The following is a 22,222-nucleotide window of genomic DNA, read 5'->3' as shown; positions in this document are numbered from 1 at the left end:
AGTACCTACCCATTTCTTTTGGGATTTCATGAATATATACATAAAACATTCATTTTTTAAAATTACCTAACGTCCAAGTGACTCTGAAATCTGGGTACGGTTTATGCAACACCGTTTATCATGACCCTACTCAGGTTTCAACTTTTTAAGTTTTATAGCCTATGCCTACTCGTGAATGGATTTACTCTTTATGTTTAAAATAATAATAATTTCATTTAATTCATGAGTGAAAAATCTAGGCAAAAACACTCGGTAAAATAATAAAATACATGTATATACCGGAATTTGGTTGTCAATCAAAAGTTTCTAGAAGGCACTGACTTTAACTGTTGCTATGACAATATAATCAAAACAAACACACTTTGAGTCAAAGTGTCGAAAATATTGCGTTTGATTTTGTAATATAGAAAAACAATTTAAAATGATTGACTTAGCGTTGATGGATAGATTGAAAGTTTTGAATTTTGATGAGGAATTTCGGCGAGATATTAAAATGCGTCCAATGAGCAGGTATCTATTTGTAGCGAGTGTTTTTGCCTAGAATTTTCACTCATGAATTACATGAAATTATAGTATCTTTAAACATAAAGAGTAAATCCACTCACGAGTAGGCATAGGCTATGAAACTTATAAAGTTGAAGCCTGAGTAGGGACATGATAAACGGTGTTGCATAAGCCGTAACTAGATTTCAGAGTCACTTAGACGTAAGGTAATTAAGGTACCTATTTATTTATTGGGAAATAAAACAGAAATATCAGGTGATTTCTCTTATGAAAAGATAATATCATATCATATAATTTAACCTTCTTCTGTTAGTGTCATGTCAGGTCCCCCTGACGTCTACTATCACTTGAGAGTAATTATCCTTGTCTCGGGCAGCTCTACACAGTCCTGATCCTCGTCCAATCTCGTATATTCCGGAGCCAGGAGATCTGCCTTCTGCCCACACCTCGTGGACCCTCCACTAGGTGCAATAGCTCGTACTTGTCTCCTCTCAGCTCCTCCCAGATAGGACACCTCCCGGACCTTGATACCAGTCAGCAACTGTCTCCCTGCTCTTGCTCTTTGGAACACATTTTGCTCACTCCTTTCAAGAACGTCATAAATAAAAAAAAACTTGATTTCTCAGGAGAACGTTTTTAAAGTTTAAAAATATAATACAATGTAATAAAAATAAATATCAAGCCATTTATTGAACTTTTTACTGTGCAACAGACCTTGTTAGGTAAAACCTGAAGGTTTTTTCTCTAATTGAAAAATATTAAGGATATTTAAAAAAAATAATTAAACAATACCTTTTCTTCAAAATGCAAAAACAATACTTTCTGCCCTGTAGCGGGTAAATATTAAGTCAAAAATATGCAACTTTTGCTGGGATATAGTAAATTTTCTAGGCATTCCGAAAACATGCACAACTGAAAATTGACGATTTTTGATTTATGACGTTCTTGAAAGGAGTGAGCGATTTGTTTTTCTGACCATATCGGTCCATGGAATGCATAGCATTCTACGATGTAGCCAAATTTGGAATGCCTCCAGTCGGTTTATAGTGGCTGATCTTGAGGGTCCACGATTCAACTCCGTATGGAAGTACTGACCGGACATAACACCTAACCGTTCTTTGCAGGAGCTTCATATTAAGGCTATTGTTACAGAATGTAGAATTTAACGAGTTATTTTGTCATTATTGAACATGTAATTTAACCAATTAGTTTTATTCACAATTTTTTGAGTGTGACCAGCATTTATTCACAAATCTGGGTTCCTCCACATCTTCTCTTCTCCGTCTTATTCCTCATTACTGAGGGTTGTGACCCTTGTGGAAGCAATGATTCTTCTCCATTTATCCCTTGACTGTGCTGCACGTAACGCTCCAACCACTGAGGTGCCTGCTGCTGCCTTAATTTGATCGGTCCATCGTGTGGGGATCTTCCTCTCCCTCTTTTCCCTTCTATGCTACCGATTACAACCAGTCGTTCCAGGATATCATCATTACCACGCGCAACGTGTCCAAAGAACTGGAGAATCCGTCGAGTACAGACATTGGCCAGAATCAAGCCACCTAAGCGTAGTTCCTGGCGAATGGACTCATTGGTGCGTCTAGCTGTCCATGGAATTCGGAGTATGCGCCTCCAACACCAGATTCCGAAGGCGTCCTCCACATAGGAGTTATTATTAAAAACTATTTGTTTGCCTAAATAGGTACTATTTTCTGGTGGAGAATAATCCGGCGGAACAGTTCCACGTGTTTACATCGCTGGCAACTTGGCTTGCCCGCAAATGCGGTGCGGACATGCAGGCTCCCCTGGAGGATGATGACCCCAACTCCACCGTGGCGGGAATACTGGAGGCCACGCGGCAACTCGGGATATCTGTCGACTTCTCGCCAAACAAGCTGAAGCAAGGTAGGTACCACTTCGATTGTAGTCTGATTTGGTGCAATTGGTACACAGTCTGTGCAATCTTGAGTAATAATAGTAATTATGGATAATTCATAAAGCGCAGTTTTTAGAAAATCAAACTACCTCAAGGTACACAATATCAACACACTTTTCTTAATTTTATCGATAATGCTTATCTCAGCTTTGCATTCCTTCCTTATTTCACTATTCGAGTATCTATCATACATCGTTTTGTCGTACATTCTTCTGAAAGATCGCATTTACACTTTAATATAATTTAATATTACCCTGGACACTGAAACGCATGAGTGATCACCTTGCCTTCATGTAAGTAACGATCATGATAACACTGTCATGATTCAGTGTCCTATGCACCATTGGGTTTGGATAAGGGTTAGAAGAAGAAAATTTATATTTAAATCATCAAAAAATCAGTTGATTGTTGATGCAAACCAGTGTCCTATGCGCCACTAGACGCCTTTTAAAAAGGAAAGAAACATGTTTTAAAAAACCGATATTTTTTCATTTTCCAGGTTTTGGTGAGCATGTTATATACCTGCTGGAGAAGCTATCAGAAAAAGCAGTTTTAACTACCCATAATGAGTGGAAACCGCTTGATATTAAAACCGAGTCTTCTTCCGGAGACGCCGGGAGCGGCGACGAGGAAGTCGGAGAGGATGCTGAAGAAGAAGAGGACATGGAAGACCTCCAGGAGCTCCCCGAAGAAGTAGAATACTCCAGCGGATCAGACGGAGAAGAGATGAACGTGAATGTGGAGGTCGCCAATAATGGAGTGGAGATCTATGGTAATTTTTCTGCTGAAACATTCTGCTAAATCAATTCCCAGATAAAAATTCATGCTGATACTTTTGTTATAATTTATTGACTAACACTGCTCGAGTTAGTCAGTAAAAACAAATACATAATTATATTTGGGTATTTGCAAATCAATACTAACTAACTAACTAACTAACCATCACGCCGCTTCTCCGCAGGGGTGGGCAGAGAGAATCGAACGCCACACCACTCTGTCTTTGCAAACATTCTTTGCCACTTCTACATTCATGCATCTCCTCATACATACCCGACGATTATTACGACTCCTGACCCGGCCGCTTTCAAGTATTTGACATACCTGATTGTGCCAAGTTTTCCTCGGTCGTCCTCTGCTTCTTTTTCCAACTACATTCGCTCCATAAATTTGTTTAACCGTTCTTTCTTCACTCATACGCTCCACATGTCCAAACCATCTCAACACACCTTTCTTAATTTTATCGATAATGCTTATCTCAGCCTTACATTCTTTCCTTATTTCATCATTCGAACATCTATCAAACATCGTTTTGCCACACATTCGTCTGAGGGATCGCATTTCGACTGCATTCAGTCTGCTTTCATCCTTCTTTTGCCAACTCCATGCTTCGCTTCCATACATAAGGGTTGGAACCAGAACTCCATTGTGTACTGCCAGTTTAGCTTCCGCTGATAGATTTTTATTTGCTAAAACTGATTTTAGTGCACCATTCACTCTGTTCCCAGCATTCACTCTCCTTTCTATGTCTTTATCAATCTTTCCATCCCTAGAAAACATACTACCCAAATATATGAAATCATCTACCTGTTCCAAATCAATACTACTAGTTGAAATACCATTTGCCCGAACAGCACTCGGACTCATCGATGCAACACAAACTCCTAGCCCAAATCACGTGAGGGATAAACTCGCAACTGGTTAAATGGTCAATTAACTCTGAAATTTAGATTTAGTTTCACATACGGTGTTTGAAAATGATGCGGAATGCATCAAAGTATCACAATAGATCACAGTGACAGGTGCCGTGGCGTAGTTGGGTAGACGCTTGACTGCGAAACTGGCGTTGCGTGTTCGATTCCCGCCAATTGCAAGATTAATTCAAGAAAGATTTATTTTCAATTTATTATTTTATTAAATGAATAATATCCATTTTAATTGAAATTTTGCTTGGTAAATACCACTTTTAATTGAAATCTATTGAGGCATATGTTTCAACGCTTTCAACATTATTATCAAACATGGTATTTGCCGAGTAAAATTTCAAAAAGACAGGCGCAGTGGCGTAGTTAGGTAGACGCTCGACTGCGAAACTGGCGTTGCGGGTTCGATTACCACCAATCGCAAAATGAATTCAAGAAAGATTTATTTTCAATTGGTCTGGGTGTTTGTGATGTATTTTTCACATTTACCTTCCCTATCCTTACATCCTACCTGCAGACAAGCATCTAAAAAAGACGCTATATATACAAAATATATATTTATATAGATATAAAACCCTTATCCACACCCATTATTTTTTCACTGTAATATTTATTCAATACTACCCTGGACTGGTGCCTGAAGCGGAGGGCTGATCACCTTTCCTTCGTGTGTAAACGATCAAGATAACACTGTGTTCATATGAAACAGTGCCCTATGCACCATTGGGGTGCGGATGAGGGTTTTATTATTATTATCCGCACCCAAATGGTGCATAGGGCACTGTCATATAAACGCAGTGTTATCTTGATCGTTTATACAAGAAGGAAAGGTGATCAGCCTTCCGCTTCAGGTACCAGTCCGTGGTAATTTTGAATAAATATTACTGTGAAAAAATCACTAATATTTATTTTACCCCCCTTGGGAATCGAACCCGGAACCTCCAGAACGGTAGCCGAGCGCGCTGACCATTACACTACGGAGGCGGACAAAAGTGAAATATATATTTACTAAGTGAAATAAAAATAGATTTTTCTTTTCTTTTACCAATACTTTTGTAAATGGTATGTTCAATCAACAAAATGAATTATAAATACAAATTTTTAAAATTCTTATCTCAAATTTAATTAATATATTAAAATACATAATTTTTTCATGATTTAAAAGAAGTTCTAATTTATAGACCACATTATTGTCTATGTTATATTCAATCAATAAAATTATTTCTAGAAAGGTTCTTATTTGATAGATGTGCGAATAGTGAAATAAGGAAGGAATGCAAAGCTGAGATAAGCATTATCCATCAAATTAAGCAAGGTGTGTTTAGATGGTTTGGACATGTAGAACGAACGAGTGAGGAAAGAACGGTAAAACAAATTTATGAGGCGAATGCAAGTTGAAAAAGGAGCAGAGGAATACCGAGAAAAAACATGGCACGATCAGGTATGCCAAACACTTAAAAATGGTCAGGTTAGGAGTCGTAACAATCGGGAGGTATGTATGAGGCGATGCATGAACGTGGAAGAGGCGAAGAATGTTTGCAAAGACAGAGTGGTGTGGCATTCTGTTCCCTCTGCCTACCCCTGCGGGGAAGCGGCGTGATGGTTAGTTAGTTGGTTTTTTTCTTATTTATAAATTTTAACACATCATTTGTTTTCTTGATTAAAAGAAAGTTCTTACTTATGAACTACATCCATCTCCACCAAGTGATTTCACTGATCTATTGTTGTTTCTTCTTCACAAGGCGCAAGCAACTTAGCGGATTGGAAGAGCGAAGTGGAAAGGGCGGCACCATCTCTTCGAATTCGCATCGTGCCTTCCGCTAGAGACTGGAGGACGCACACACAACAACTAGTTGGCCATAGAAAAGGTACTGGTAAAGGTACTCATAGGCCGAAGATGAAACCCTACACTTCCATGGGCTGACTAACACTCCAAGCTTCACTCTCCTTATCATTCATCGTTCGCTTTGTGTAATACCACTTTAAAAATACTACTTCACATTCATGAAACATAGTCATATTCCTTCATAGTGATATCGGAATAATCATTCCATCATCAAGACAGTAGTAGTAGGTAGCCTTGAAGTAGCGTTTAACCGGTTAACTGCCAAGAGCGTCTTATGACGCATAATTTTATGTGAACGCGTTTAATTTTTATTTTTTTTAAATCAAAGTGTGTATGTGTGTATACTTTAAATATTAAACTAACATAAACAATTACTTTTGACATATAATTTAGTTAACATATTTTCTATGACAAATTTTGTGACAACCCTGCACCATGAACAATTGATTTTATGAATATGGATAAATGACTGAACGACTGGCGCGCTCTTCATTTATTTGGCAAGTTTTATAAATAAACGTTAATACACTTTTAATAACAGTATGTTTAGAAGGTTTTATTTTTGTCGTAAAATTCGCGGTGTGCTGGGTACCGTCATACATGTACCTGCCGGCAGTTAACCGGTTTAAGTGGTATTACGCAAAGTAAATGATGAATGATAAAGAGAGTGTTATATTACCATACCACAAAGTTAACAATGCTTTAAATGTGCAACTTATGCTCCTAGCTTCTTCTATATTGTAATGGATCTTGTCGTTTGGCATTTTGTGTCCAAGTTTGGTTTATGGTAGCAATTTGCTTCACTAGTTTTATCGTGAATTATACCTCCCGTGAGAGTTCCTTATGAACTATCACGGATCTGATGTTGGATAGGTTCTCACCCAGGCTCCTGCAAGGTGCCTCCAGCTGTTGTCTTTGAAAGCTAAAAAGGGGGCAAAGCATCAACAGGTGAGGGACATCTTGAGGTGTCTCATCATCACACGTACAGCTGTCGATCTTGGAGATCTTGAAACGATGTAGGTAGCTCATGAACCCATCGTGACCCGTAAGGATTTGTGTGAGCTCAAAGCCAGGTTTCTGCAGTCTCCTGAAATCAAAGGCATGGAAAATGGTTGGTAAGAACATTTTGGCTACCTTTCCGGTGGTTTCGTTCAAATAACAATCGTTCCAGAGTTGGAGGGTCCTGCTTCTAATTTTCCTTTTGGAAAAACTTAGCGGGAAGTTGGCAAAGTCAAGGGCAGTCTTCTTGAATGTTACCTCCCGAGCCTTTTCATCTGTCTTTTTGTTGCCCAGGATACTGCAGTGACCCCTAATCCAGCCGATGTACACGTTCTGGTGTCTGCTGTAATTTGTAGCCATGTGTACGATGAAAGATGAAATTGAACAATGATGACGCCAACACGTTTTGTCCACATTTCAGAGTTGGGCCAGTTGTCTGCTGCGGTCGGCGAGACGTTGCAGCGCACGGTGGGGCGGGCCGTCACGGCTGTGGAGGCAGTGCGCTCCCGACAGGGCCTGCTGCAGGAGCGGACTGCGGGCTCGCTCGAGCGACTGGCCCGACTGAGGTCACACGCCTCTACGGCTCTGGAAAGTTACAAGGTAAAATTGTCACGGGTCATGGAGCAATTCAAAAATACCTCTTCCCTTTTTACCTATCTGGGAGTATTGCTGTACATTCAAACATTTTCAGTGAATTTCGCAACTTTACTCATTTACAACATTTTGAGTGTGTCCAAATACTTGTTCACAAAATCTGGATTATCTCCAATTACAGGAGTTATTTTCATATTATTTTTTGACATCTCATCAAAGATGAAGAAGAATATGGAAGTCTGGGCATTTACGGGGCTGACGACCGTCATAGGCTGGTTTATGTGATCACTTTACACTCGTGTAACATTCACCAATTCTACCCATTATTAACAACCACACTACTCAAATTTTTGGAAGTTCTATATATATATGAACCAATTTAGAAACCTTGTTCTTGAATCACTAGAACTTCACTAGAGACATCTATTGGTGAGATGTCAAAAAATAATATGAAATAATTTTTATTTACCCAAGAAAATATCATGCTGCAAGTATTCAAAGCTTCTGAAACTAGTTGTAATAAAATATAATAAAAAACAAGTGTTTTATTTGCAATAAAATGTTATATTATCGGTTTGTTTAATTCATTGATCAGGCGGCCAGTGTCGGAGTCACCCAGAGGCAGGAGATACTAAGTGAGCTGACGGAAAGGGTGGAAGCTGTCAAGCAGAAGACAGAAGTGAAAGGTCTGTTTCAATATGCTGCAAGTGGTGACCGCATCAGGCTACGCCAATGGAGGTCACGGGTTCGATTTTCAGCGTGTTTAACTTTCCTACATTTGGGTTTTTATTAAAACACGTGGGTAAAAAATTCTCAGGTTTTTTTTCATAAGATTACTCAATAACAGTTTTTCAAACCCTAATCTGCACCCAATGGTGCATAGGGCACTGCATCATACAAACGTAGTGTTATCTTAATCGTTGACACGTGAAGAAAAGGTGATCAGCCCTCCACTTCAGGTACCAGTCCAGGGTAATATGGAATAAATATTAGAGTGAAAAAATCACTTATATTTATCGACCCCCCTGGGAATTTAACTTGGGACCTCCGGAACGGTAGCCGAGCGTGCTGACCATTACACTACGAAGGCGGACAGTACTTATTCATAATTTAGTGGATAATTTTTTTAAACTGTAAACCCATTTATGACCCTTTTTATATTTTTTGCAACTCAGAGGGGGGCATATCACCTATGTTCGTATGGGTATTGCGGTTAAAATAAGTCTTCTTCTGCTTAGTAAAGGCATTATGACCTTTAAGAGGGGTAAGCCTCCTGCGATGTCAATTCCCAGCTGTCAATCCATCTCTTTGGTGGTCTGGCCGTGCAGTGCAATGGGGGGAGTCTGGATGGTTCCATTCTCCTCACACGCGCATACCATTGTCTCCTTCGTTGGCTTCCCCACCTAAGGACATCTTCCATCTCGCATATTTCCTTATCCTGGTGTTCCTTATTCTGTCTCGTAGACTCTTGCCGGATATGCTTCTTAGAGTCTTCATTTTTGACACTCTTAGCGCATTTTTTGTGACTACAGTGTCTGCTCTCGCGGTAAGTATTATACTTATTTATTCATCTGTCATATTAACCCTTCCCTTACGGTGCTAAAAACTACCGCGTGCACCGGTGATATGTATTTTGTACACCATGTAAATATGTAATTTAAAAACTGAAAAAAATGTGAATATTCTTAAATTTCGCATATTTCCCTTATCCTGGTGTTCCTTATTCTGTCTTGTAGACTCTTGACAGATATTCTTCTTGGATTCTTTCCAGATATGCTTCTTAGAGTCTTCATTTCTGACACTCTTACCGCGTTTTTAAAATAAGTACCAAGATTTTTTAAAACATTTATTGTATTAAAAATTACCATGCACCGTTATATTTTTTTTAAAAGGACTCTCTTAAATATGAATTCAATAACCTTTTGTTTTTGTAGGTTCTGCCATGAACGACCAGTCCCCGGTGGTCAATATAAAGCGGGCGGTGACCAGTCTCAAGAAAGAGATTCAAGAGATGGATCTGCAGCTCGCCGTACTCATGTGGAGCGTGCTGGAATACCAGTCTAGAAATAAGAGAAATATCTTAGCCTCGCAGTGACTCCTCTTCCTAACCTTTTCCACTCAGACCATTTTTTCTCATAACTGATCAGCTACTCTGATCAAAAAAATGTGACGTTTTTCTACCATTGAAATAAATATTTTGGTTCCCTTATTTTGGGACACTCTGTCTGGCAATTCGTATGACCATGTTAATTAAGATTAACTGTATTTATCTGAAATATTTGTGGTAGAACATACTTGGGTGATAGAGAAATCAGTGATTAAAGTTATACCTACGCCGGGCCAGACATTGTGGCCCACGGAGCTGCCTACTAGAATCATACGGGACAGAATGTCTGGCCTACGGAGTGGTAAGAGTTAATAATAGTAATAAATTCCGCCAACCACAAGGTAGACAACTCCTGGGCAGACCACGAAAGAGATGGATTGATGGCTGGGAATCAACATCGCAGGAGGCTTATCCCTCTTAAAAACAGCCCACAAGGTCTACACCAAGCAGAAGAAGAAGAAGAAGGATAAACTTGAATCCACAACATTTTGAGTGTGTCCAAATACTTGTTCACAATTCTGGATTATCTCAAATTATAGGAGATATTTATCATATTCTTTTTTGGCATCTCAACATAGATGAAGAAGAATATGGAAGTCTGAGCATTTACGGGGCTTACGACAGTCATAGGCTAGTTTAAGTGATCACTTTACATACGTGTAACATTTGCCAATTCTACACATGATTGCCTACTACACATTGCCTATCTACACATGTATGGTTATACTAATAAAATTCTTGGAAGTTCTATATATGTATATGAACCAATTTCGAAACGTTGTTTTTTAATCAATTTAATCTCAACAATAGATGTCTCTAGTGAAGTTCTAGTGATTCAAGAACAACATTTCGAAATTGCTTCATATATATATAGAACTTTCTTAGAAGAATTTGAGTAGTGTGGTTGTCAATAATGGGTAGAATTGGTGAATGCTACACGTGTGTAAAGTGATCACTTAAACCAGCTTATGACGGTCGTCAGCCCCGTAAATGCCCAGACTTCCATGTTCTTCTTCATCTTTGAAGTAAATATTAATCAATTTATGTAAATATTTTTTTATTGATTTTCTTATTTCTGCATGTTTGTGAATATTCTATATATGGACGTAAAGCTATCAGCCATGATAAGCACGTTCGCCAAACAAGGTGAAGGTTAGAATGACCTCTGTCGCGAATGACTTCATTACCGACTGCACACATGACCATGTACTGTACACATATGTATTTGTTATTATCCAATAAAATTGGTTTTCAATTTGCTGTCTGGTTATTTCAAAAGGTGTTTTATTTAGACTTTTGAGTAAGTCGAATTTTGGGCAGGTGATATGAGTTTAATTTTTTAGAGACAAATTGAATTTTGGGTACGTAAGTTGACTTTTGAGTAAGTTTTATTTTACGCGGGTAAGTTGAATTTTGAGCTGCTAAATTGGCGTTTGATTGAGTTGATTTTTGTACAGGTAAGTTGGCTTGAAGATGATTTAAGTGTTGCGCAATTTAGTTTTGAATTTAGAGTAACTTTAATTTTACGTAGGAAAATTGACTATTGAGCAACTGAATGCTGCGTAGGTTAATTGACTTTTACGAAAATTTAATTTTACGCAGGTAAATTGAATTTTAAGTAGGTAAGTTTTTGCGTAATCTTTTTGGTAAACTTTTGAATAATTAAGTGCTGCGCAGGTAAGATGACTTATGAGTAAATTGAATTTTGAGCAGGTAATTTGACATTTGAGTTAGTTTAATTTTGTGCAGGTAAGCTGAATTTTGCGTACGTAGGTTGAATTTTAAGTAATTAAATGCTGCGCAGGTTAGTTTATTTTTGAGTAAGTATAATTTTACGCTGGTAAGTTAAATTTCACGTATGTTTCAATATTGAAATGCTGTGCAGGTTAATTAACTTTTGAGTAAGTATAATTTTACGCTGGTTGGTTGAATTTTGCGTAGGTAATAATTGAGTAATGAATGCTGCGCAGGTTAGTTGTCTTTTGAGTAAGTTTAATTATCTCCATGTTGACTTTTATAATACAATCGACCTTTATCTAAAACATTTGTTGAGGTTCACTTCGTAGACTTAGCCTGTTTTGAAATTACACCTCGAAACGAGTTTAATCACATTCGCAAAGTGGTCGTCGCTAATTCAATAACAACCACATCTACAGGATGGTCCAGTAAGTAGTGAATGGTTTGCGTGTTAAATAACGCATCAAAAAATATCATCATAAAATGTGTAATTATAAATCAAACTGGACGTTCAACAAATCAAACTGGACGTTTAACAAATTAAACTGGACGTTTAACAATTCAAAATGGACGTTAACAAATCAAATTGGACGTTTCACAAATCAAATTGGACTTTTAACAAATTAAACTGGACGTTTTACAAATCAAACTAGACGTTTACAAATTAATCTGGACGTTTAAAAAATCAAACTAAACGTTTTACAAATCAAACTAGACGTTTAACAAATCAAACTGGACGATTTTTCAATTTCAATTTCAATTTTAGGCACCGGTTCTAGCTACCCGGTGCCTTAAATTTTAGAGTTCGCCGAACCGGTCCTTAACCCTTCGTTGTCGCACAATATTCCGATTGAGATCATGATCTGTATTGATACGTGTATCGGAGCACGCTCGGTTTACTTGGTCCGCCATGTTGTCAAGATATTTGAACCTCATGAAAGGAAAAAAAATGGAAAGATGAAAAAAAAATAGTGGGAAAATTCAGTTAAGTTATTGCACTTAGTAAAAAGAGTATCGTGAAAGATATACACTTCGAATCTCCGAGATGAAGACTCTCCGATCCATAGCCGGAAACACATTGCGAGACCGAGTAAGAAATACCGACATCCGGAGCATGTGTAAGACGGAGGATATCGTGAGGTGGGGGCGACAACGAAGGCGATACTGGAAGGAACATAAAAACAGAATGTCAGAAGACAGACTTCCGCGTATCGCCCTCCAAGGCAACCCTGAAGGACGCAGACCCCCAGGCAGACCTCCGAAAAGATGGAAAGACAGCTGGGAGTCGACATCCCAAGAGCGACATGCGGAGGCACAAACAGATCCCTAGGATCTACAAAAAGAAGAAGAAGAAGAAGAAGAAGATATACGCTTCAGCATTTGGAGCATTCTCAGTTGTTATGTGAATGTTCTGTTTATGTGCAGAATAAAAAACAAATAAATAAATAAATGTAAAAACTATTTTTTTTATAAGGGTAGGGGTAGTACCTTAAGGGGGAATCGGTTCATAAAATTTTTGAATTTCATCACTGCATAAGATGATTTTTTAAACGTCCAATTTGATTTGTAATGCGTTCAACTTGGTTAGTAAAACGTCCAATTTGGAGTGCAAAACCTGTATAGGCTTTATGTTTTGATGGTTCACATATTTTCTGTTCACTCTGTATATTATACAATGTTATATAGGTGTAGTATTTTTTGTCATATGTTGGTTTAGTACTCATACACATCTCACAAGATTCGGTCGCATCAACTCGAATAATAATCAGTTTATCGACAGCAAAAATGGGTAATTTAAAAAATAATGTTTATTTTATGTATTTAAATATTAAAATCAAACACTGATTTTTTGAGTCTACTAAGTTGTATTTTATTGTTAAAAAAAAACCACATAAAAATCTATATTGTGACAATTGTTTCGGCTGCATAAGAACCGTCAGTCCATTTAATTTTCACATTCGTTTGAAAATGCCATAACTAGGTGAAACAATTGTCACAATATTGTTTTTTATGCTTTTTTTTTAACAGTAAAATACAACTTAGTAGAATCAAAAAATCTGTTTGATTTAACATTTAATACCATAAATTAAAATGGAGTTCTACAAATTGAACGCTAAATCAATAAATAATATTTCTCCTAACTAACTAACTCACTAACCTTCCCGCAGGGGTAGGCAGAGAGAATAGAACTCCACGCTACTCTGTCTTTGCAAACAATCTATACCCTTCCACATTGATGCATCTTCTCATACATACCTGCCGATTATTCTGACTCCTAACCTGACTTATTTGAAATACTTGATCATGCCAAGTTTTCTTCTATCTTCCTCTGCTTCTATTACCAACTATATTCGCCTCATAAATTTGTTTTACTGTTCTTTCTTCGCTCATTCGTTCCTCATGCCCAAACTATCCAATGTGTTGGATGTGGAAAGAAGTGTCTTTCTTAATTAGATGAATAATGGTTATCTGACCCTTGCATTCTTTCTTTATATTGTCATTCGAAAATCTATGTTATCATACATGGTGTGATACTAATTGCTCTGTCACAATGCGTGCCCTATACACCATTGGCTTCAGATAGGGGTAAAGAAGAAAAACAAGTCAACATAATTCAAAATACTTTTTTTTATAGCTAAGTTGGCAATCATCTTCGCAAGCTTCGTGGTGATTGGTGCATTCATTCAGCAGGCATCTGCTGGTAAGTTTTACATTCCGCTATTTTTTATGACTTACCAATGTTTTCAAAATTGCAAATTATGCAGTGGCGTGCTCAGAGTTTTTAATCAGGAAAGGCAGTAGGGTTGGGTAAGGATAGGGCACAGTAGGCACTGGTTGTGTTTTCCATATGGAACGCGAGTAATCCAGGGTAGGCACTGCTTTTCTGCCTATAAAGAATGCATACTTCTACCCATATGCACTCGTGAAGACATTCTTGCGTGTAATTAATATATATATATATATATATATATATATATATATATATATATATATATATATATATATATATATATATATATATATATATATATATATATATGTTAGAAATATATTATATCTGCCTTTGCAGTGTAATGACAGCATGCATGGTTACCGCACTGGAGGTCTTGGGTTCGATTCCCAGGAGGGAGGTTCAAATAAAAATAAGTGATTTTTCACTCGAATATTTATTCAATATGACCATGGACCTGAAGCGCAAGGCTGATCATCACCTTTCCTTCATGTGTTGACGATCGAGATAACAATGCGTTCATATGATGCAGTGCCCTGTGTACCATTGGGTGCGGATAAGGGTTTGAAGTGTGCTGATAAGAAGAACAATACAATACTTTAATTTTCTTAAATCAGTGTTTGATCAATTTTCGTTGACGCTTTCTTCCAGCCGGAGAGTGTCCTTCTATAAGCCAGGTGCATTCCTGCAACCCCACGTGCCTGCAAGACTTCGACTGCTCCTACGGGAAGAAATGCTGCTCCAATTCTTGCAACACAAAGTCCTGCGTCGAGGGGAAGACTCAGGGAACGTCCGGATACAAATGTAAGGTTTCATATTATAGGTAACTCAACTTGAGACAGAATATCTGTCATTCTCTTCTTCTGTGCGTGTCATATAAGGTCCCCCTGATGTTGACTTGAGAGTAATTGTCCTTATCTCGGGCAGTTCGGCAGCCCCATCCAATATCAAATGTTTGAATTATTTTTTCAAATTACCTAACGTCCAAGTGACTTTGAAATCTAGCTACGGCTTATGCAACACCGTTTATCATGTCCCTACTCAGGCTTCAACTTTAGAAGTTTCATAGCCTATGCCTACTCGTGAGTGGATTTACTCTTTATGTTTAAAGTTACTATATTATTATAAAAAAAAAAATAAAAACCCTTATCCGCATCCCAATGGTGCATAGGGCACTGTGTCTTATAAACGCAGTGTTATCATGATCGTTTTACACATGAAGGAAAGGTGATCAGCCCTCCGCTTCAGGTACCAGTCCATGGTAATATTGAATAAATATTACAGTGAAAAAATTACTTATATTTATTTTACCCCCCTTGGGAATCGAACCCGGGACCTCCAGAAAGGTAGCCAAGCATGTTGACCATTACACTACGGAGGCGGACAAAAAGTTACTATAATTTCATGTAATTCATGAGTGAAAATTCTAGGCAAAAGCACTCGCTATCTCGCTAGAGAGATGAGTTTATACATTTCATTGATTCTAAGTTAGCAGTGAAGTTACTTAGGTGTATGATTTTAATTCTTGATTTTACTCAGGTAGTGAATTTACTAATGTGTTCTTATATCTATGTACATACTTACATTACTTTACCCCTAGGAATTACTTACATTGCGCCTAGGAAGGCAACATGCTTAGCTTAATATTACACATTATCTATCGTTATTTTATATAAAAGAATCACTCTGTCTTTGCAAAGATTCTTTGCCTCTTCCACGTTCGTGCATATCCTCATGCATACCGCCAATTATTCCGGCTCCTGATCTGATCACGCCCAAGTATCTGATGTACTTCATCAAGGCAAGTTTTCCTCGATTTTCCTCTATTTCTCATTTGCCTCATAAATTTGTTGTAAAACTAGACATTCCTCACTCATTCATTACGCATGTCCAAACCATTTGTATAAAAGTGTTGCTTTTCCTAATAAGTAAGAAATAGTGGTATGAACTAAGTAATACTTAAATTATGTTTTGAATATTGAAAGCATTAACCTGTCTGGGTGTGAGTTTCTCCGGACAAAACTGTATCTGAGGAGTGAATTTGTTTTTGTTTTTTTTTTTTACTTTTAAATTTTTATATTATAGTCGATGCTATAAGCAACATGTTTTCTCTTTCAAGATATTTACATCAGTAAGCATGATTTATATCAAAATTATCGAAATATCGATAAATCATGTTTTTAACATGTTTTGATGTAAATCGTGTCATAAATCATATTTTGTATCGGCCGTACATGTACGTCCAAACTCCTTTGAGAAAAGTTTGTTATGGCCGTACATGTACGGCCATACTCCCGGACAGGTTAACTTTGTGGATCATATTAATATAGTAATAAATGAAACCCTGAAGAGGGCAACAGGTTGTTGCCGAAACTAGTTGGTTAGTAAAAATGTGAGTGGATCAGAACACAAAGTATTTTTATTTCTCGAAATAATATATAATACTTAAATTGTCCGCCTCCGTAGTGTAATGGTCAGCACGGTCGGCTACCGTTCTGGAGGTCAAATAAATACAAGTGATTTTTTCACTCTAGTATTTATTCAATACTACCCTGGACTGGTACCTGAAGCGGAGGGCTGATCACCTTTCCTTCGTGTGTTAACGATCAAGATAACACTGTGTTTATATAATGCAGTGCCCTATGCACCATTGCGGGCGGATAGGGGTCTGAAAAAATACTTAAATTAAAAATGAATAGATATTACCACAAAGTGACAGCAGAATCAATTAATGACATTCAATCAACAGTGCAAGATTGTTCTTGCCTTTATTTTCTTAGCAATCAAGTTGAAACGGCATCAATCCGATGAGGTGCCCTATGCACCATTGGATTGTGAATGAAGTGAAGATCAAGGATAAAAGAAAAATTGTAATAAAATAAGAAAAATGCAAAGAAACATTTTGATTTTTGCAATTCTACGTTTAAGAAAAATAATGATATATTCCCCTTTTGATTTCAGCCTCCGGCGGAGCGGGCACATATTGTGGAAACGTCAAATGCAACTCTTATGAGAAATGTGACTTGGACCGCTCTACCAAGAAAATGAAGTGCGTCAGAACTTAAAACTGAATTACCGTTTATTTTCTTATATTTTTTTTAAATTTAATAATTTTTTTAAAATTTTGTAATTCTTTCATTTTTTTTATTCATTTAATATATTTACATTTTTATTTATAACATAATGCATTTGAATCATTTATACATATGGAGAACTTTTAAATTTCGATTCGCTGTGCCTCTCCATAAAAGAGGCTGTGCTCTTGTGCTCGGAGAGGGACTTACACTTGTGGTTTAATGTTATATAATAAAAGATATAATAGATTTTTTTGTATATTTTTTCAAGATTTAAATGTATAGAGCTTTAATTTTTTTCTTAAGTGTTTATAAATCTATTTTTTTTATTTTTTTAGGGAGTTTATTGAAATGTTTGATTGCCAAATATTTGAAGTTTTGCTGAAATTGCTTGGTTTTGCACTTTGTAATAGTTATACTATTTGTAATACTAATTTAAAAAAATATTATTTCCAATTGAAAAGTATGATAAATTTTTATTTTTCAGTTGATATGTATTGAATTGTTAAATTTAATAAATATTTTTTCCATTCCTATATGTGTTACATTTCTTTTTCTTTTAACCCTTATCCGCACCCAATGGGGTACGGGGCACTACAACGTATCGACACAGTGTTATCTTGATTATGAAGGCAAAGTTATCAGTCTTGCACTTCTTGTACCAGTCCAGGGTAATATTAAATTAATATGAGAGTGTAAATCACTTGGAACGGCATAGAGAATAGAGCGCCATACCACTCTGTCTTTGCAAACATTCTATGCCTCTTCTACATTCATACATCTCCTCATACCCAGTATCATATCAATAAGGAGTTATGGGGAATGTTGTTAGTGAAAAATGGCTTGTTAGTCAAAATTTTATATTGAGGAAAATTTAGAAATCACAATATATGCAAAAATGAACAATATATAGTTATGAATTTTTAGAAAAATGTGTAAAAGATATGTACATATGAATGAAACTTACAGTATAGAAAAATGTATATATTTTTTCTAACCTTTTATATAATATATTAATTATATTCGAAATTATTTCCTAGTATTTCTTCACAACACTTTCATTATCAACGATTTGAAAAAAAAATTCTATATATCCAGGGCTTTTTTTCTTTGTAACCTGGTGGAAAAAAAGCCGGCATTTCGGCACCTTTTTTCACGGATAATTTTTTAAAATTTCTTTTATTTTAAAAATCAATTAGACAAAACCATATTTGCGCTTACTTAATTACAATCTGTATTTACAACATTTTGAGTGTGTCCAAATACTTGTTCACAAAATCTGGATTATCTCCAATTACAGGAGTTATTTTCATTTTATTTTTTATATCTCATCAAAGATGAAGAAGAATATGGAAGTCTGGGCATTTACGGGGCTTACGACCGTCATAGGCTGGTTTAAGTGATCACTTTACACACGTGTAACATTCACCAATTCTACCCATTATTGACAACCACACTACTCAAATTCTTGGAAGTTCTATATATATGAACCAATTTAGAAACCTTGTTCATGAATCACTAGAACTTCACTAGAGACATCTATTGGTGAGATGTAAAGAAGCTTTTTATTAAGCAGAAACTCTTATATTAGTATCTGGCGTTTCTCATGTGTGTGATTATAATCCAGGATTCGGATCTCACATACTAATATAAGAGTTTCTGCTTAATAAAAAGCTTCTTTACATCTCACCAATAGATGTCTCTAGTGAAGTTCTAGTGATTCATGAACAAGGTTTCTAAATTGGTTCATATATATAGAACTTCCAAGAATTTGAGTAGTGTGGTTGTCAATAATGGGTAGAATTGGTGAATGTTACACGTGTGTAAAGTGATCACTTAAACCAGCCTATGACGGTCGTAAGCCCCGTAAATGCCCAGACATCCATATTCTTCTTCATCTTTGATGAGATATCAAAAAATAATACAATCTGTATTTTTATAATTCGTCAAAACTATAAAATATGGTAATTGTAATAAACACTTCAGTGATATTTTAATATATATATTTTTTAGTTGACATTAGGTAAGTTTTGGGACCTTTTGTGTTTAACCCTTTTGATGCCGGAAGGTATGAATATGGCCGTACCCAGCAGGCTGTGATTTTTTCAACAAAAATGTGAAAGCTTTTAGAAAGATGACTGCAACTTTGATAATATCAGTTAATTGTAATATTTTAGTATTTCATGATCTTCCTAATAGACGCCTCTATATTGATAGCTGTCCCACCGCATGCCCAGATCTGATACAGAAGCATCTAGACTTCCTGACAGATCTGCTCTTGCAAAGCAATTTTTTTTAACTAAGTTGCAAAATTTATTGAAAATGTGAAACAATATACAATTGTATCCCGATTTTACTGTGAATTTATATTTAAAAGCTTTCAATATACCTGTCACTGCCAATCTAAATAAATACAAGTTTGTAAATCCGTCACCAAATTTTCTAGAAGTACCCCGGTGTAGGCAGTGAAAGGGATTAGTATTTAGTTCAATTGAACTAAATACTAATCCCTTTCTAGCTGACTAATTAGTCAGCTAGATCATTGGATCTCCAACCCGACGTTGGCCGGTACACAGACGCCCACAACCCCGACCAGCACAGCAGACAGACACGGAATAGTGCAAAGACAAAAAGACGCCTCTATACATTCTAATTAAAAAAAACATTTCCATTACATTTAATATTGGCTTGCGACAAGCAGAGGAGAACGCTCATTTTGTATGGCCGGCCTGGCGAACACGGAATTGGAGAACGCGTTAACGCGCTTGTGGCACCGAACCGGTTAAAGAAAAACCCTGGATAGTACCATAAAATGACTGCCGAATCAATTAATGGTATAAATTATTTTCTTTTAAGAACTAAATTGTTTTCAAAGACTCAAAATGTAAGGTAGGTAACTTACGATCTTCATATAAATTATTTGAGATTCCTGGCTCTTTAACAGGTTTTTAACCTTAACAGCTTAATATTATCTCTGGATCTAATAGTGTTTGCAAGCCAGACCCCTAACTACAACTTTATTCCCTAATAATATCATCCGATATGTTAGGTGTGGAAATGTAAAGATCCAAGCTTTGTTTATGCATGAGAGATACAATAAAAAATTAAGAAATCAGTAACAGAACCAGAAAAGCCGATATCATGGATTGCGTAGCAAGACTCAAGTGGCAATGGGCAGGATATGTTCCAAGACAGTACCTCACAAGATGGACCTTTAAAATTTCGAAATGAAGACCTTGAGAGAGTAAAAGAGGCGTCGGAAGACCTCAAAAGAGATGGTCCGACGACATAGTCGCTGTGAGAATAAACGGTTAGAATTTCAAATAATCAATTACCAACATATGTGGATGTTCTCACCAAAAATTAATATTTCGAATATTGCACTAAAAATCCTTTAAATGCAAATCTGTTCTGTTCACTGACCCCATGGACCCCTAAAATTTTGAAATGGAGATTTTTTTTTTTTGATCTTGTATTCCTTATGTTACTGCGACCATATAAGGTCTACTGCACCTCCCTCTGTATCACAGCTCACTCTCAAGACCTACGTGAGTCATGTAACTCACGACCTGTCTTGGTGGTAGGAGCTTCACCTTTTCGGAGTCCAGTAGAGGTCCTCCAAGGATACGACTTCGTTTGCGAGCGAGTGCGTGGAGCGAATGGAGACCTTGGGAGAGTAAAAAAGCGTCATAAAACCTCAAAACAGATGGTCCGACGATATAGTTGCTGTGGGGGGTAGAAACTGGCTGCAAGCAGCAACCCACTGAAGGAAATGGAAGGAAACGGAAGAGACCTATATCCAGCAGTGGAGGAAAGATGGCTAAAGAAGAAAATATGCGTTCACTGCTTATAATATTTCAATTTGAATGTATAAAATGGTTTCTTATAATATGTTTACTTAACTAAAATACAATATGATATAATAACTATAATTTATGGATTTATTAAAAGCTCTCTGTGATAGATATGTATGATTTACGATTAATTTACTTCATATATATAAATATATGTATGTATATATATATATATATATATATATATATATATATATATATATATATATATATATATATATATATATATCCTTTTCATTTTTCAACTAATTTGACATAACAATTGTTTTAATTCACCTACTTATACTCAAACCGTCAGTGTTTACTTATCGTACAATATATAAAAACATGCTTTTTTGAAAAACAGCTTTTTTCATTGTAACGGCAGCTCCATCTGTTTTCAATGTAACAGCAATACACTCAATACAGCATTGCTCATGACAGAGAGCATGTACACCTATACAAGCAAGTGAAATTAGAAATATACCAAGCGTTGCTCATGGCGGAGAGCATGTTACCTGAAAGCTGCTAAAATACAAGCAAGTGAAATAAGAGATGTGTGTATTTTATTTTCTTTCTTATCTATTTAACCAGACTGAGTTGAAGCAACGCGTGGTCAAATACAGCTAGTAATAAATAAAATATAAAAACAATCTTATGAACCATCATGCCGATCCCCACAGGGGTAGAGAGATAGAATAGAACGCCACATCAATCTGTCTTTATAAACAATCTTTGACTCTTCCGCATTCATACATCTCCTCATACATATCTGCCAATTATTCTGACTCCTGGCCTGACGACGCCCATGTATTAGAAATACTTGACCGAGAACATTTGAAGATAAGGAAAACCTCGGTCTTCTTCTGGTTCTATTACCAACCACATTTGCTTTATAGTTTTGTTTTACTATTCTTTCTTCACTCATTGGATTCACATGCCCAAACCATCTCAACACACCTTTCTTAATTATATCGATAACACTCATCTCAGCCTTGCATTCTTTCCTTATATCACCATTGGAACATCTATCATACACGGTTTTGCCGCACTGAGAGATCGAATTCTGACTGCATTCAGTCCTCTTTCATTCTTCTTTTGCCAACTCTATGCTATACTTCCAAATAATGGGTAGAAAAATAAATAAAATATGTGGAAATGTAG

The 22,222-nt window shown here is 36.5% G+C and overlaps 2 protein-coding genes across 2 annotated transcripts; both read left to right on the top strand.

The window, feature by feature from the left end:
- Positions 1–348: 348 nt before the first annotated feature.
- IFT57 (intraflagellar transport 57) lies at positions 349–10,138 on the top strand. Its single transcript, XM_088270498.1, has 7 exons — positions 349–510; positions 2,204–2,406; positions 2,937–3,209; positions 5,880–6,005; positions 7,404–7,582; positions 8,172–8,262; positions 9,511–10,138. Exons 1-7 carry the CDS (start codon positions 422–424, stop codon positions 9,669–9,671), a joined length of 1,122 nt encoding a protein of 373 aa, XP_088126624.1. The 5' UTR covers positions 349–421; the 3' UTR covers positions 9,672–10,138.
- A 2,982-nt stretch (positions 10,139–13,120) lies between these two features.
- LOC148303075 (waprin-Thr1) lies at positions 13,121–17,351 on the top strand. Its single transcript, XM_088270497.1, has 4 exons — positions 13,121–13,209; positions 14,056–14,121; positions 14,803–14,955; positions 17,113–17,351. The coding sequence occupies exons 1-4, from the start codon at positions 13,206–13,208 to the stop codon at positions 17,214–17,216; spliced, it is 327 nt and encodes a 108-aa protein (XP_088126623.1). The 5' UTR covers positions 13,121–13,205; the 3' UTR covers positions 17,217–17,351.
- Positions 17,352–22,222: the final 4,871 nt, after the last annotated feature.

The sequence above is a fragment of the Brachycentrus maculatus genome, unplaced genomic scaffold (genome assembly GCF_059751285.1).
Source record: "Brachycentrus maculatus isolate JH-2025_06_01 unplaced genomic scaffold, ASM5975128v1 h1tg000387l, whole genome shotgun sequence".
NCBI lineage: Eukaryota > Metazoa > Arthropoda > Insecta > Trichoptera > Brachycentridae > Brachycentrus > Brachycentrus maculatus.
The sequence above is the reverse complement of the archived record's forward strand: the minus strand, read 5'-3'. Positions and strand labels throughout refer to the sequence as shown.